We start from the raw sequence: 11,212 nt of genomic DNA, 5'->3' as shown, positions 1-11,212 counted from the left end.
CATCAAGGCCCAGGAACGTGTTCAAAGAAGGGCAACAAAGCTGGTGAGGGGTCTGGAGCACAATGGGGCCATATGAGGAGAGGCTGCAGGAGATGGGAATGTCCAGCCTGGAGAAGAGGTGGCTCAGGGGAGACCTTGCTCTCTAGAACTTCCTGAAGGGAGGTTGTAGTGAGCTGGGGGTTGGCCTCTTCTCTCATGTCATTACTGATAGGACTAAAGGGAATGGTTTCAAGCTGCGGCAAGGGAGATTCAGGCTGGACATTAGAAAATATTACTTCTCAGAAAGGGTGGCCAGGCACTGGAATGGACTGCCCAGGGAGGTGGTGGAGTCACCCACCCTGGGGGTGTTCAAGGAACAACTGGATATTGTGTTGAGGGACATGGTTTAGAGGAAGCTATTGGTAATAGGAGAACAGTTGGACTGGATGATCTTTTAGGTCTTTTCCAACCCTGGTGATTCTATGATTCTATGATTCATAAACTAAGAAGCAAGCAGAGGCTCTTTTGTTAAATCTTTCAATAAAGAGAAGAGTTCATATCCGCTTCTCCCGACAACAGAAACATGGTACCAGCTTTCCAAGCCCACCCGCCATACAGTAGGCAGACAAAGCACACATAAAGGAGCATGCACATCCCCTCCGGCATAACTTGAGCCCACAACCCACCTTCAGATTTCTGTGGATTTCTAGCGTTTTATACTGATGCAGCCTCGCTACAGCTCCATGGGTGTCACACAAGGCCGGCAGGACCAATTTCTCTGCAAACCCCGCCCACAGGCCTTGGTCCAGGAAGAATGCCACCTCCCCTCCTGAGAAAAAACAAGCACTAAGAACGAGAGCAAAGTGCACTGGATTCGCTCTGGCTGGACTCAAGCCCCAGTCCTACCAGACAGACCCTGGGATGCAGACTGCTCTCCAAAGCCCAGATGGACACCAGCAACCAAGAAGTTGACCGGATCCAGTCCCAAACAATCACCTAGCCTCCCCAGGAAGCTCTTTGCCATCAGCTCCATCATTGCCTTTCCTTCTCACCTCAATCCCAAAGTGGTTTCCACATCTGCCAGCACGTCTTACCTGACACCTGCTCATCACACAGTGCTTCAACAGCACCAAATTTGCTTCAGGGCTCTCCTTCACCTCACTGTGCTAACACTCATGATTCAAATTACACAGAAATCCTAGCAGAAGTTCTCAGTGAGAACTGCACCTAACATTCCTCCTTCTACAAGCAAACAGGCCCAACACGTGGTCATGAAAATGCTTTCATCAAAAAGAAGCAGAGATGGCACGGCAGGACAGATGTACTCGGTGTGCACGTTTNGCTGGGTGGGAGGTTTCTGGGAGCTGAACAGATAACGAAGTTACATCGACACCATCAGTCATCTAGCCATACAGGCAGTGTACGGTGCTGGAAAAGACCTTCAAAAGACCTTCAAGATCAGCAGACTCAACTTTCAGCATGACCTACTGAGTCCCACCATTAACTACTGTGCTACCTGAGGACATACATGACAAGCTTATTCTCTCGAATTATCTTAGCACACATAGTGGAGATGATATATCAGTGCATCGCTCCTTCGCGTTTGCTTCCTGGCGAACCATTCTAAGAGTTAAAATCCCATCAGACTTTTTCACTGTGTGCAGCCACTGATACAGGCAGGAGGCTGGGAATTACCTGATGGGCTCTAGTTACAGAGCGTACTCGACACAAGTGGTATCAGAGTACAAGGATTCGACTTTTTCATTTCATTTTGGCCATCAAAAAGTTTGGAGTCTGGTTTAAGTCATTGCTCCATCTCCTACCGACTCCCAGTTATAGATCATAATGCGAGCAACCCAGCCCCGCATTTTAGGAAACTTCATCTCAAAATCTTTAATAACACCTGATATGAAATCCACTCAGCCAATCATAAGGAACAACCGTGGAGGGCTTTGAGGTTGTGAAGATGAAAGGGCCTTCAAGAATACAGGCTAGAAGGCTACTAAAACAAATACACTCCACTGCATGGGCTGGCTGCCCACTAACCAGCTCAGGCTGCCCATCACCCATCCAACCTCGCCTTCAACACCCGAAGATCGGACAGGCTACCTCACGGAGCTTCTCTGAGACAGCATCTGAGAGAAGCGAGAGCGAAGCACTGAGTGCCACAAACCAGCTATAGACTATGTTGAAGATACTTCAAGACAATCCTCATTGGAGCGTCGTAGACGTAGAGCCATATATCACCTCCGACATGATGGTGCTCTTGCCTGGTCTACAAGAAAAAGTAAGAAATGCCAACAACAACGACTCCATCCAGTCTCAATTGGGAAAAATGTGTGAACATAGTATGCGTACCCAGCGATAATCTTCCACGCAGTGCGAAGTTACGACTTTATGCAAGAAGAAATGGTGAAAACATACAGGGTAATTCTCAAGTGCGACGAATCGCAGATTTTGCCCGCATCATAACATAAATAGACACATAACTGTTTTGGGGTGCACTTGGTTACCATAGGCACACTATGTCAAGTTGCGTGGTTGTGTCAGCCAGCCTAAGATAGCGAAAGTGTCCCACTAACACAAACCATTAGCTCACTGCCAGCTGAAAGTCTTAGACGCTGGAATTCTAGCATCGTCCCCCACTGCACGTTACCCTCGCTGCCGCCATGGAGGGCAAAGCAGGAGCTTTGGTATACTGCCACTCCTAGTATAACAGTTGCGAAAGATGTTATAAGTGACTTTTGTCCTTCTATGTTCCAAGGATGCACAGTAGCCTTGTTAGGTGAGGGACATAGAGATGAGTCCCCCGCTTTTAGCTTCCTTGTTTCCCTGCTCCAGGAACCAGCTCCAGCTGGGGTGGCGAGGAGATTATATAACACACAAGGCAGTCAGAAATTTGAAGCTCTGACGAGAGTGATCACCTCCCTGATTCGCGGACAGAGCGAGAAGAAGGAGAGGTTTGGGGTGGTACATTGTCAGCTTGTCCAAAATCAACTGTAGAAACCTGGCCACAATGAACAAGTCAGAATGCTAACCGTTTGCTCTTTCCTTTGAATCTTTGTTAATACATAGAGCTTAATAGCATCAGAAATTACACCCAAACACCTCTCAGATAACCACCCACAAGCATTGTAAAAAACAGGGGACACCATCGTCTTCAAGCGCATCTCCTTTGTAACTTATAGCACACTAGAGTAAACATGTAAATCAGTGGTACATGGTGGGAGAAAGCGCAATTATCCTGAGAGCGCGCCAGAAAATAGGATGAAGAGAGAGAGCGACTATGCAGTAATCTGGTGCTGCAGCACAGCCAGAAACCACTCATTTGGGAAACACAGCACCAAGAAAATAATGGGAATAGCTTCATAAAATCAGGCAGCTTCACCCAAATTTCAACAGCGGTCCAGGTCTACCCCATTCATTCTCTACGGCTATTTTTCAGGAAGAAAGGTTTTCCCTTTTTCTTGTAGTTTTATTTTCTTTTCCTTTCATGCAAGCAGCTTTGTAGCTTAAAAAATTGTTTTCTAATCACCTCCTGGTGTGGACAAATCACACAGGCTTCTGAAACTGCCATGTCCTGGAGTGGTACATAGTAGCATTTTTAATAGTTGTGATTTCACATGTATGGGAACTGTGAGCAGCTAGAATGGCCTGAGAGATTGAAAAGGAATTCTCAAAGAGATCATCCAGAAAGTTTCCTCAACCTCGCCGAATTTGCCGCCCCCCTTGCCTCGGAGTTGCCTATATCTACCAACGGATAAGACGCCGTTCTGAGGACAGCGGCGCAGTGACTATCCCACGCGAGCCATTCACAGATACCACAATTCTGATGCAGCGCAGATGGCGCGCGGTCACACACTTATGTATCTTGCACGTACGCTGGTAGCGCACGATTCATGCAACCAGTGGCAAAGCACCCGTTCCTCGCTATGGACCCACCCGACTCTGAACCAGCTAGCACCACAACCTTATTGTCCACAGAAAGCATATAACCCTCATTCAATTGCCCTTCTCCACGATCGCAGCGTAGAGAAGCACATACTAAAACCAGGCATGCTTCACCTTTAAGCTCATCACACTGCTGCAGTTCCTTCCAAGAATTTCCATCTGGCCACAAAAATTAAATCAAAGCCATCACATAAGGATTAGCCACAGTTCACGCTCGTTACTGCGACGGACGAGCTGTCACGCACAGTCACCTGTCAGGCCCTTAGCTTGCTTGCTTCTCTTTATGTAGAGGCAGCCAACAAGGTTCAGGACCACCCTCACCAGTTGCAATTCTCACTTGGACTGTAAAGAAAAGGAGGCTTGAACAAAGCGAGTCGTGCTGGACAAACAAAGAAGAACAAGATTAAAACAACACGTGGGGCCAATGGCAAACTTGTAGGAATTGTTTCTGCTGGCCTTTAACGAGCAGAGCTTTTCATAAAAAGTATGGAGGGCAGTTGCAAACCAGACCCAGTTTGGACAGATTAACAACCTGCAACGTAGTCCGGTTCCAGAAAGTTCCAGACGATGAAAATCCAACAGATAGAAAAACTGCATTCATCATTTTCATCTACTCATGTTTTTCGTTACATTGGTTGCATTTACCAGTGCAAGAACAAGTCTTCACATACAACTTGGAAGCTAAAGACAAGTCTGACAAAACAGACTGCACAAAAATGATGGATAATTAACAGAGCAAATTGCTCTTTCAAAAACAGAGTTTATGTCTTCTGGTCATAACACTTCAGAAGCCTCAGAGGCTTCTTCTCCTTTGTATATTTTCATTAATCTTAGATTTTGTTTTCATTCAATGTGACCTCACTAAACAAATATTGTCTAAGACCATGAGTATCACATAAATGTGCAGATTCTAAGCGTGCTCACGGTTCATCCGATCATCCTAGTGGCCAACCCACGTATAAAAAAAGGAAATGAAATTTGGCCTTTTATTTTCCTATCAGCATGATCATCTAGACTGTGTCCGTTTGATTGCGTGCGACACCACAACAGCCTGTTGGTCTCGATTACCTGGGAGGCTCCTAAGCTTTGTGACACAGGAAAAATCATTTGAGGAAAGTAATTGCTCTTGAATCAGTAAGGCAGTCCTTTCCCTTCCTCTCTTCTTGACCAGCCAACCATCTTAGGCATCAGTGCGCTAAGACTACAAGTTATAACCGTTTCTTGGAAAATAAGTTTGAAGATCGAAGAAACAATTCAGTTCAGCCATATGCATCACAGGATTTTGAGACGTACACCAAATCAAAAGCTCATTTTATCTAACAGTCCACTAATCCCTATCCATAAACATTCGCAGTTCCTTTACCAAGGTGTCCTTAGGCACACGCAACTCCCAGCTTCCTATTACAGACCCTTGCATAAGACAGGTGATATACCTCGTACAAGATTGTCTACAGCTTAGACTATATGAAAAAACAGGGAGTCTAGCTAGAGAAAATTATCTACCTGTGCTTCTGAGCAATCTGTTAACCACTCTCATACAGTTCAGGCCAATCCAAACAAGATGCAATGACATGTCAGCACAGAAGAACAGCTTGATTTTAAGGAGTTTGTTTGGACAAGCCCCTGTTGCATACGGTGGTCAAACATGCATTACTTGGGGGCACATTGTATTTGATTTAACACATCCTCTTACCTCTGGCTTTGCACAGAGTCCAAAGTCTATCAGCTTCAAATTGTCAATCAGCAGATTTTCCCGGTGGATGAGAAAGCAGTCAGGAATGATTTCCACCCAAATGCCCAAGGAAACATCTTTTCTCTTCTCTTATTTCCTGCTGTGGACAGTGGTTCCCAGTCTACTCAAAGCTCGCTCGCTCTCGCTGTCTCAGAGATCTTCACTGACTGCTGGCAAGTTCCCCATCTTCCAATATCCAGGTGGGAAATACTAGCTTGTATCTGTTGGAAAGGACCTGGGGACTAGGAGGACAAGTGGTGAGAGACCACAGGCTGAATGCAAGCCAGCAGTGGTCTCTGACAGAAAAGAAGTACAACAAGATCATCAGCTGCATTAAAAAGCAGCACAACCAGACCAGGACAAGTCATTCCTGCTTCAACACTCACTGGACCACATCTACAATACTGTATCTGGTTTTTGGCCAGGAAGGATAACAACCTGAAACAAACTCTGAAGCAAGTTCTATGGATGACCTCCAGCCTGTGCAGGGGGCTGAAGCTCCCACTCAGAGAAGAGAAGCTGGGGAGAATGATCTTTGTGACAGAAAATCCATTGGATGGGGCCAGAGGAATGCATCTCACCCCATACCCTCTGTACAGCCACCATTTGTTTAAAGGATCACTCTTCCTTGAGGCACAAAACTAGAGCAGGTTATACAACAGACTGACACCACAAGGGCTTCTCTCGAGATACAAACTGCAGCAAAGAGCATCACAAAAATGTGAAACCAACACTCAGATCAGATCTGTGTCTCTGCTCCGCTCATTAGGAGCATCATGTTTTACTCCCCTTTCAGAGGAAGATACTTCTTCAAGGATAACAAAATCCAGCTCAGCTACAGAACACAGTACCACATAGCAATAAATATCTAACATTTCCTGTAGGGAAAGAATCCTAAGCACAAGTTATTGTCTGAGTTTCAGCTGGGACTGAATTATCTTCTTCAGTGTCTGATATAATACTACGTTTTCATTCTAGAGAAACAATGGAGATAGCGCAGTGATGCTTACAGTTGCTGCCAGGCAGCGTTGTACAGAGCCACAGTCAATCTCAGCTGAGAGCCAAGGAAGTGAGAAGGAACAGAACTAGGACAGCTGACTTAAACTGGCCAAAGGATATTCCATACTATATGGACATATTGTGGAAGGAGTTTTGAAGGGGTATAACTTCATGTAAATCTCTTCCACTACTAGGAGGCTAACTGGACACTGATTGGTAGGTGGTGAGCAATTGCTTTTGCATTCATCATAACTATTATCCTTTTCTCTATCTCAGTACATAATTCTATCTCAACCCATGAGTTCTACTTTGTGTTACTTCTCCCCCCTTCAGTTCTCTCCTGCAATCCACTGGAATGGAGTGGAGTACTGTAACTCTCTCTGCCAACAGAAAAATAAAAACACATTCATTATTATTTATGGAAGACTGACTGCAGTTCAGGCTCACTGGTTTGAGGTCTCTGGGCATAACCCTGACTGTGAACAGAAGCAATTGCTGAAACAGTCTGTCAAAAAAAGACTGGAGCTTCCTCTTCCAAAAGGCGGTCCTTAGAAACAATGCAATCAAACAGCTTCCCTGTAAGATAAGGTTATCTGAAAATGCATTTAGAGAGTATCAGAGAAAGATAAGTAAGAAAGACAGCACAGAAAGCAGAAACTATTTCTTACCTCTATGACTATAAATATTTCTTTGATGTCTCTCTTACGTGATCCAATGGGCAAACATGTTGATGACTTCAGTTCTTCATGGCATCAATTTCTGTTTTAGCATGAGGCAAGTCATCCTTAAGAGACCATAAAAGCAAGCGATGAAATCGCTAACTACTGTGACATACCAGGTACCACATCTGACTGCTGTGGAACAGAACAAGCACATATGGGACAGTACACAATTCAACATCAACTCAGCAATGACTGACATCACTCCCATAGAAATTCTGAAACAGAGCTGTGAAAAATGAAAAGTAAAACATTCAGCATTTTCATTGGCATTTTGGTAAAGTTGCTGTAATAATGTAACAATAATGTAATGTAATGTAATGATGTAATAACTTCCTCCATTTTAAAGCCAGAGAATTCTGCCCTCTGAACAACCAGCAACAAGATTTGTGGTGCTCTGTTAAACTTTTTCCAGCTCTACAGCATCTTTCAAAAGGCAATGGGACCAGTAGGCTGCATTCGTATGTACCATCCCACCTGCCCCCGTGTTCTTGAGAACTCCACAACTCCAACAGAAGATATTATCATATTTAAATGCCTTTTGGCTTACCCCTACAGTAACTTTCTCCATGATTTTTAGTGCAACTTTTTCACCAGTAAGAAGATGCCGCCCGAGTTTTACCTTGGCAAAACCACCTACAAATCAAAACACAGATGCTTAAAGTTGAGTGTGAATTCTTCTCTAATATAACATTACAATTTCCAACTGGTTTAAAAAACGAATTTCAAATTTATACAAATGAAACCTGACTTAGAGAACTGACAAGAGCTGTTAATCTATTCTCAGATTAATTCTAGAGTGGTGAGACAGACTGTTAGGCGTGCTGTTTCTGTACAAAGATGACACTTACCCGTTCCAACTGTTTCATGGAATTCCTAGTACTTGAGAATTTCCTCGTAGTCACTGACAGACATCCTGAATGTGCAAGAACTGAAGATCCTCCAAGCACGTGCAATGAGGAAGTGCCAGCAGTGTTCACATCCTACTTAGGACATATTCTTAGAGGCAGAAGGGACACTCGTGGCAGATCCAGCAATGCTCATCTTCTCACCAACGTGCATCCCCCTCTCACCCAGCAACAACAAAACACAGTGCATGAAGCTGGCTTCACTTAGGTTAACAATATGGAACATCCCTCAGGGCTTTGTGCCACAGAGCAGTAGCAGGGCTGGACTACAGCTTGAGGAAGCAGTGGAAGCCTTTCCCTGTATGGTTACAGTGTCCCTGCACGCACCCTAAAGCCAGAGAGTTGCAAGCTGAGCTGCCTTGATGTTTCTTGTACTCATCCCAATCTCTGCGAATGAAAACTCAGAATTCAGTCAAGGCGTTGATTGAGCACGAGCGTGCCTTTATTCAATAGGAAAAAGGAGGGGGTGTGAGGTCTGGAGGAAAGATGGGACTCATTCTCTGTTGTCTGACGAGAGTGTCTCAGAAGTCGTGCTGTTGCCCGGAGCCTGGGACTCTTGGCCTGATTCTACCTCCCCCTCCAAGATGTTTGGCTTCTCCTCTGTAATGCTGACCTGAGCCTGCATGGTTGTGTCACTTTCGGGGCACTCGGGCTGTACATGGGCTGGCCTATCCTGTAAAGGCACTGGGTCACAATCCAGGCTGGTGCCTGAGGTGTCTGGCAGGCTCAGGTCAGCAGATTCAGCAGGGATGGGATGAATGAGGGCTTCAACAAGGATGACATTCTTCTCTTCGTCGTTGCTGTCGTTTGAAAGTCTGTCACTTGAACTGCAGCATCCTGTGCTTAGTAACAGTTCTTCATTGATGGAATCACAGGATGCTGCATCGTAACATGCCTGGCGTCTTGGAGATATACAAGGGCTCGGGTCACCTAGGAAGGAGTAGACGCACAGCAGTTAGTGTCAAAGTTTCACAAGATGAATCATGAAACAGGTTCTTGACATTTGGCTATGCAGTGATGGTGGGCAGAAGCAAATAGGCTTCTAGCAACAGTGTCACTGTCTTGAAAGTGATCCTCGTGCAGGTCCAGCTCTTGTGTTGACAAGAGACTCATTTGGGAAAGACAGGGGTCAACTGAAGATGTCAGGCACAGGCTTGAATGCCAGAAGGATGTACAAGCCCACTGAAAGCATGAATTCTACCTGTGTTGCTGACAAGCAGTGATTTGAAAGCTGGATTTGCATGCTTACCTGCCAGGACCAAGACTTCAGCTTCAGAGGGCTCCCTGGCACTGCTCTGCAGTTGGCGTTTGGCCACAGGGGATGGTTTGCCCAGGCAGAAGCAGGAACGCCAACTGCAAGCTGCTGACTCTGCCCTCTTACTGGGAGAACTCATTCTGCAGAGAAAACAGAGCATGCTGTCAGTCGTGGTGCAGGGTGAGGGAAGAGCTGCACCGAACCCTTGCCAATAGTTGCCTGTTCCTGGCAATGCCTGGTTTCTGCTGAAACACAGCTTAGAAAAGCGCTCTGTTTCAAACAGCAGAGGATGCTTCCATTCCTACAGCTCAGCCCTCAAGTCCTGTTGGCTAAATACCTCTCAACGATGTCAAGCAGGGACATGGATCCCGAGAATGTTGGAGGCTCAGGCTGCTTCGCTCTCCTGGGGCAGGCCTTCAACAGGGAACGAAGGCAGGAGATGAACTTGCCCCGTTTCTTTGGCTCTGCGCAACAAAACAAAAAAACAAGTTCATTTCAGCCCTGGCTCGGTTGGACGAGGCCGAGTGCAACACATTCAACAGAACACGTAACAACAGAAAGCATGTTCCCAACAAAGACACGCAAGAACGGATTTTCCCCATCCCTGGAGGTGCCCAAGGAGCTTAATGCAGTTCTCTTTCTAAGCTTGCTCAACTCGGGCATTAATGAACCCCCTGAAAGCCACGTTCAGACCCCATTTTACTAACCCGCATTGTCAAATGTAAAATACGCACCTGGCTTTGGCAATGAATGTAGGATGGACTCGGGCAGTTTTCCCCTGATGAGTTCCACGCACTCACCAGGGAAAAAACCAACCTGTAATAAGAACAAAAAGACAGGTGGGCATTAGCCCAAGCCCAGAGCCAAAGGGAAGGTCCTCTGACACCGACACAGGGCAACTGTTTGCATCCAGAAGCCATCCTGTGCAGGCAGAGCAGCTCCAACCGGAGATTCCCGACTCTACTGAAGCTGTGCTCTCTAGTCAAAAATGTGTGCCTACCTCAAAGCCACGCTTGCCTCTCCAAAAGGGGCTCATCTCCTTTGGTGGCATATCAACAATGCACACGATGTCTCCAACCTGCAAAAGATTGAAACATCAATCCCAGCTTCAGCACAGCTAAAACAAAAGCCTTCTTCTACGACACAAAATATGAGAGTATTCCCGAGGCGTTCACACTCTATACTAATTCTGTGCACAACAACAAGGAACGCCTGGAACTGCTTACCTCCAGAGAGAGCTCATCCGGCCCCTGGGCGACGTGGCTCCTAATAACATGGGCTGCCGCAATCGCTGGTACGTTTAAAGATGACATAGCACGCACCAGCTGCGGCTCCCGCATGTTATCAGCCTGCAAAACAGAGCACAGGCCGTGGTCAGGAGATGAGGACAAACCAGGAGGATTTCAAGGTGAGGAGCACATCTGCAAAGAAAGCTGCAGCAAATGCGCTCCGTCCTTATCAGGAGCACTTCAGAAGGAGCTGCACGTCTCATCACAGTTATTTCCCTTTCTGGCGTGCATTGCCAGGCCATGCAAAGATGCATCTCTCTCTACCCAGACTAATCAGCAATGGCACTGGCACAGACAGGTGGCCAGGCCCTTTTTGGCCCATTCTTTCCTGCAGGAGAGTACACCTGCAGCTCCTTCTAATGGCTCAACACAGGGAAAAA

General features: G+C 46.1%; 1 protein-coding gene across 1 annotated transcript; it reads right to left on the bottom strand.

Annotated features, from left to right (window-relative positions):
- Nucleotides 1-8,708: 8,708 nt before the first annotated feature.
- LOC107305756 (rho GTPase-activating protein 32-like) lies at nucleotides 8,709-11,077 on the bottom strand. The gene is made up of 6 exons (XM_015848281.2): nucleotides 10,770-11,077; nucleotides 10,544-10,621; nucleotides 10,278-10,359; nucleotides 9,881-10,007; nucleotides 9,538-9,683; nucleotides 8,709-9,218 (listed from the first exon to the last, which is right to left on the bottom strand). Exons 1-6 carry the CDS (start codon nucleotides 10,881-10,883, stop codon nucleotides 8,782-8,784), a joined length of 984 nt encoding a protein of 327 aa, XP_015703767.1. The 5' UTR covers nucleotides 10,884-11,077; the 3' UTR covers nucleotides 8,709-8,781.
- Between the last annotated feature and the right edge of the window lie 135 nt (nucleotides 11,078-11,212).

Source organism: Coturnix japonica, chromosome Z, assembly GCF_001577835.2.
Source record: "Coturnix japonica isolate 7356 chromosome Z, Coturnix japonica 2.1, whole genome shotgun sequence".
Taxonomy (NCBI): Eukaryota; Metazoa; Chordata; class Aves; order Galliformes; family Phasianidae; genus Coturnix; species Coturnix japonica.
The sequence above is the reverse complement of the archived record's forward strand: the minus strand, read 5'-3'. Positions and strand labels throughout refer to the sequence as shown.